General features: G+C 39.7%; 1 protein-coding gene across 1 annotated transcript; it reads left to right on the top strand.

The window, feature by feature from the left end:
* Positions 1–1,273: 1,273 nt before the first annotated feature.
* On the top strand, positions 1,274–4,353 carry LOC142639611 (uncharacterized). The gene is made up of 4 exons (XM_075813763.1): positions 1,274–1,406; positions 2,170–2,711; positions 2,840–3,252; positions 3,579–4,353. The coding sequence occupies exons 1-4, from the start codon at positions 1,274–1,276 to the stop codon at positions 4,351–4,353; spliced, it is 1,863 nt and encodes a 620-aa protein (XP_075669878.1).
* Positions 4,354–6,003: the final 1,650 nt, after the last annotated feature.

The following is a 6,003-nucleotide window of genomic DNA, read 5'->3' as shown; positions in this document are numbered from 1 at the left end:
TCTAGCTCAAAAACCCAAAACACACTCTTTCAACAAAGATCTACCTACTCAACCATTCATTTCAACAAAAATTACTCCCACAAATAACCAAAATAAGTACCCAAACAAACAGAAACTCATTCACACAAAGTAAATCATGAAAATGACTTAAAATCAAAACCTATCTCCAACTTCACCTGAAATTAAAAATACCCAAGTGGGCAACACCAAAACACTCACAATTCAAGTAACAACAAAAGACACAAAATGATTCCTTTTCTTCGAATACAGTAACCAACACTCCCAAGTTAAAGAATTTTTTTTTTAAACCAACAACTATAACCATGTATTACAACTAATCAGTCATCTCATAGAACATTCAGCTTAAAGCAATATCAAAATTAAATGACCATATGTCTCTTTGGATCAAAACAATCATTCCTCTATCACTATCACTATCACTATCACTATCACTATCACTATCACAGACACAAACACAGAGAAATCAGATTCAAACACATTCCAGTTCCCACATTTACCTAGAAAGACCAACAACAATTGAATCAAATTTAGTATATAACAACGTATACCCAGATGAGAAAATTAACAAATAATTGGAAAGAGGCATTAGAAAGAAAGAATGACTTACACTGTCAAAGTTAAAAATTTTAAGCCTAACACTGAAAGAGAGATTCAAATCTGCAGAACCCAGAAAACGGTTATTCATTAGAACCAAACCAATTCAAATTTATAGAGGGGAAAAAAAACCCCCGCAAACGTTATTTCCAAAAAAGTTTAAAATTTCAGATTAAAAACAAACAATAGTAAATTAATTTAATGAAAAAGAAATCACAAAAAAAAAATGGCAACTGTACCAACTGAATGAAAAGACAGTGATGTGGCAATGGGAGTGGAGCAATAGAAGATCATTAAACATTATCCAATTGCTTTTTATGTTCTGAATGAGTCCGCTATATATGACCCACCTAATTAAGTTCACTTTCAAGTTTCAATAGCAAGAAAGTTTCTTTCTTTTATGTTTTTTAGTTTATCCTTTTGTTTGGGATTGGACTGATAAGGAGTTGATTGTAGTACAAAAATTAAATGGGAAAAAGACAAGCTTTCAATTAAATGGGAAAAATTGGTGGCTCGGAAAATCAGTGACACAAAAACTGAAACAATGAAAACCAGAAATTAAGGCCAAGGCTGTCCTCCTTCCCTCTCTCCTAAAGCAGTGAGGGTGAGAGTTAAAAGTGAGAAAGGACAAAATGGAAAGAAAAAAAAGTGCTAAATAATGAAATGGCTGGAAGCTATACCTTCAGGGGTGTGTCAGGCGACTGAGGGAGGGAAGGAGTCCGAGGATGGCCGCGGTGGCTGTGTTGCTGGAGGTGGTGGTGTCGACGGTGGTGGTCAGGTGGTGAGGGAGAGTGAGAAAGGGAGTGAGGGAGAATGAGGTAGAGAGCGTTTGATTTGAGTGAAAGAGTAAAAAGACCCCAATTTTTAACTAAGTGATTTGGTGGGAACCGAAGAGTTTTAGAGGGAATTCAGAATTTTTGTTGTGACAACATTTTGACCTATTGTGACAACATTCAAAATTTTAAAGCTGCTGCAATAAAGAAAGAGTAGGCTTGGAGTTATTATGACGGGAATATAACTTGTTGTGGCGAAAATTAAGGCCGCCTTAATAGCTCTTTAAGGAATTTTTCAATAAAATAATATTTAATACTTCAAATTTATAAAATATAATTTAATAATTAAAAAATTATAATTTAATCCTAAAAATTAACAAATATATAATTTAATTTATTCAAATTACTAAAATGCAATTTAATACTACAATTGCCGATAAAATATAATTTAGTAATTAATAACAATATAATCAATACTTCCAATTAAGTAAATATATTTTAATGCTACAAATTAATTGAGTATAATTTAATATAATTGAGTATAACAATATAATTTCCTCCAATTTTGGTGTTTTCTTAGGAAATATAATGTACTCAATTAGGGAGAGGGGGAAATATAATGTACTCAATTGAGTACAATACCCTTGAATCCTAAGAAAACACTAAAATTGGAGAAAACACCACACTTAGGGGCCATGGTTTATTGGTGGTCACTTCCTCTCCATACGGCCTTGGGAACCTGATTTCAAACCGACCTTGGCAAATGTTTCATCAATTGCAGTTTGGATTAGACTGAACGAGCTGCCGATAGAGTATTACAATGCTGAAGCACTATATCTGATTGGGAAAGCCATCGGGAATGTTTTAAGGGTGGACACTCATACCGCGGCGGAGGCTAGAGGACGGTTCGCTAGGCTGTGTATTCAAGTCGACGTAACAAAGCCTCTAGTCACAGCTATTAGGATTGGAAAGCTTGAGCAACCAATGTGCTATGAAGGCATACAGAAGCTGTGTTTCGATTGTGGAAGAATGGGACATAAGCGAGAAAATTGTCCATACTCAATCAGCCACGATGTGATGTCAAAGGAGACGGCGGGTATGGAGCCGGCGAAGGACAATACTCGGTCATGCAATTCTTGTGGGGCATATGCTGACAAGGGAGAGGTAGGGTCCAACGAGATCGTGCCTGAAACTACACAGGAAAACGTGGAGGAGAGTGTGCATGATAGTACGTATGGTTTGTGGATTGTGATGTTGCGTAAGATGGGTGGAGCTAGGAATCAAAGGACCAACAGGGGACCACTTGGTCATGAGAATGTGCAAGTAAGGTACCCACACCGAAGTTTTATGGGAGCTCTTTGGGCCAGTGAAGGGCCTACAAGGGGTGATCCATCCGCTGGGCCTTCGAGGGAGACTAAAAGAAAAGTTTCTCCATCGAAAGCAATGGATAGGGCCAGGGTGCCTTTAGCATCACAAATGTAGATGGGTTTAAAGAATTAAGGGGCATAAGACTATCGGGCTTAAGCCTAAAACCTGCTGAGATTGTGAAAACGGACACAAAGCTAGAGCAGGCCAATTCGGTCACTAAGCCCAACCCGCAAGGTTCAGTCAAGGGAAAAAAAGCCCTGGCTCGATCTAGGGCAACCTTTAATGTGTCTGGTAGTTTTGTGGGTTCTTCTACACACCAAGTCGTCAACAAGTCCCTCCTCTTCAACTCCTTGTCTAACCATGCCTTTACCAATGGGAGTTCAGAGCAGGGAACTACTGCTAAGGCTCAATCTACAATTAGTGAAGGGTCAAATATGGGTAACCAAGGTAGTGGTAACAGTGGTGGAGAGGCCAGAAGTAGTGCTTGCCAAAATCTGTGCGTTCCCGAACCTAGTTTGGGGCTGGTCTGATCTCATGATGTAGAGCGTATGGAGGATGATTGTATTGGTGACCAAAGTAAGTGCGAAGAAGGGCAGTCTCCTACGTTTGGTATTTGCGTGGAAGGGAATGAGCAATCCATGGAGGGAACGGGTTCGATGCTTAGTTTGGGAAGCCATACTACTACTGAGTGTGACTCCAAATAAAAACCAGAAGCTACTGGGATGGATATTGAGGGTGGAGGAGGAGCCTCTACTTCATGTTGATGATTGCCTCTCCCCTGCCCAATTTGTTCCTCATGAATATTATTGCTTGGAATTGTAGAGGTGCGATGAAGCCTGCTTTTAAAAGGCATATTAGAGAGTTGGTCCGCTTTCATGACCCAGCTGTTTTATTAGTGATGGAGACTCGGATTGGGGGAAATAGGGCGAAGGAGATTACAGATGATTTGCCTTTTGATGGTGCTATACACACTGACACCATTGGTTATGCGGGTGGTCTTTGGTTGCTGTGGAATGAAGATAGGGTGGAGATCACCCAACTAGCAAAAACAGAACAAGAAATTCATGTGGTTGTTAAGGTACGATCCTCTAACCTTAACTGGTTATTAATTGCAATTTATGCAAGTCCCAGGTGTGCTGAAAGACAGGTTCTTTGGAATAATCTTATGAAAATGGCTGACCTTCATGATATGTCATGGGTAATGGCGGGTGATTTTAATGAGCCACTGATGGGGGGTGATAAATTTGGAGGAAGGGGGGTGAGTGTTAATAGAGCTCTTCAGTTTAAGGAGTGTTTGGATGCTTGTAGTATGATTGACATAGGTTTTTTGGGTCCACGGTTTACCTGGACTAATAGAAGGGAAATTCAGGCTCTTATTCAGGAGATGATAGACAGATTTTTTGTAAATTCCCAATGGTGTCTGATGTACCTTGAGGCTCGAGTTGTTCACCTCACGAGGTGCCATTCCGATCACTGTCCTATTCTGATGGAATTGCAGCCGAGACTTCATGAGAACAAGAGGAAATTATTTAAGTTTCAATCTTGTTGGCTATCTGATTGCAATTTTCCTACCATTGTTTCTCAGGCTTGGAGGTAGAGCTCAGGTTTAGGGCAGGCTATTGAGACTTTTACTAGAGAGGCTACCAGGTGGAATAAGGAGCATTTTGGAAACATTTTTGTTAGGAAAAGGACCATTATGACAAGATTAAATGGCATTCAGAGAGCTTTGTTGGCGAAACCTTCGGTTTTCCTCCTTAACCTTGAAAACAACCTCCTTAGGGACCTTGATACTATACTGAATCAAGAAGAGGAGCTATGGGCGTTAAAATCTAGATTTAATTGGATGATTCAAGGGGATAGGAATACAACTTTCTATCATGTCTCTACCTTGGTGAGGAGAAAAATGAAAAAGATTTTGGCGATTAAAGACTCAGTGGGTGAGTGGATTAATCAGGAAGAGGATGTCAAAGATTATGTGAAGAATGGGTATAGTGATATTTATACTTCTTCCTTCTCTAGTGTTTCTCTCCTTCCTCCTAGGATTTCTCCTTAGCAAGCTAGGCTTTCAAAGGAGGAACAATGTAGTATTAGTGGTGAGGTGTCAGAGGAGGAAATAAAGGCAGCATTGTGGTCTCTGAAAGCATTTAAGGCTCTTGGGCTGGATTGTTTACATGCTGGTTTCTTTCAAAGATTTTTGCTTATTGTGGGTAGCTCAGTTATTAATGAGGTCAAAAAGTATTTGCTGATAGAAGAGTTCCGGATTACCTTAATACTACTCATATTGCTCTTATTCCGAAGATTCAAGGTCCGGAAACGCTCAGCAACTATAGACCCATCAACCTGTGTAACACGGTGTATAAAATTGTGTCAAAGATTATTGTTGCCAGGTTGAGACCGTATCTGGATAAGCTCATTTCCCCTTACCAATCAGCTTTTGCCCCATATAGAAAGGGCATTGATAATGCCATAATAGCTCAGGAGGTCATCCATTCCCTCAGCAAAAAAAAGGGGAAAGTTGGTTATATGGCTTTGAAGATTGATCTTGAGAAGGTGTATGATAAATTGGAGTGGAGTTTCATTCGTGATATGCTTATAAGAGTGAACATGCCTTCTGATTTGATTGATATTATTATGAGTTGTGTGACAATGGTTTCCACTTCGATTGTTTTTAATGGGGAAGCGTTGGATCCGATTTACCCATCAAGAGGGTTAAGGCAAGGGGATCCTCTTTCAACTTATCTCTTCATTTTATGCATTGATTTTCTTGGGAAACTCATTAAGGAGAAATGTAATGCTAAGCTTTGGAGTTCGATTAAAGTCTCACATAGAGGCCCCTCAGTCTCCCATTTGATGTTTGCGGATGATTTGGTTTTTTTTGCCAAAGCAGACGGTGTCAATTGCTGTGCCATCAGAGAAGTGCTGGATGAGTTTTGCAAGATGTCAGGGTAAACAGTCAGTGAAGCTAAGTCAAGGGTGTTTTTCTTCCCCAATGTTGATATGGATGATAGGGAACCATTTTGTGATATCCTTGGTTTTGCATCCACTCCCTGCCTTGGAAAGTACTTGGGCATTCCCATTAGACATCCAGGCATGTCGTCCCAAGAGTATAATTTTATTCTAGATAGAGTGAATCAGAAATTAGCGGGTTGGAAAGCAAATTTGCTCTCCTTGGCGGGTTGTGCAGTCCTAATTCAAGCTTCCTCAGCGGCGATCCCTTCCTATGTAATGCAGTGTGCTTCTCTTCCGG

The sequence above is a fragment of the Castanea sativa genome, chromosome 6, assembly GCF_040712315.1.
Source record: "Castanea sativa cultivar Marrone di Chiusa Pesio chromosome 6, ASM4071231v1".
Taxonomy (NCBI): domain Eukaryota; kingdom Viridiplantae; phylum Streptophyta; class Magnoliopsida; order Fagales; family Fagaceae; genus Castanea; species Castanea sativa.
The sequence above is the reverse complement of the archived record's forward strand: the minus strand, read 5'-3'. Positions and strand labels throughout refer to the sequence as shown.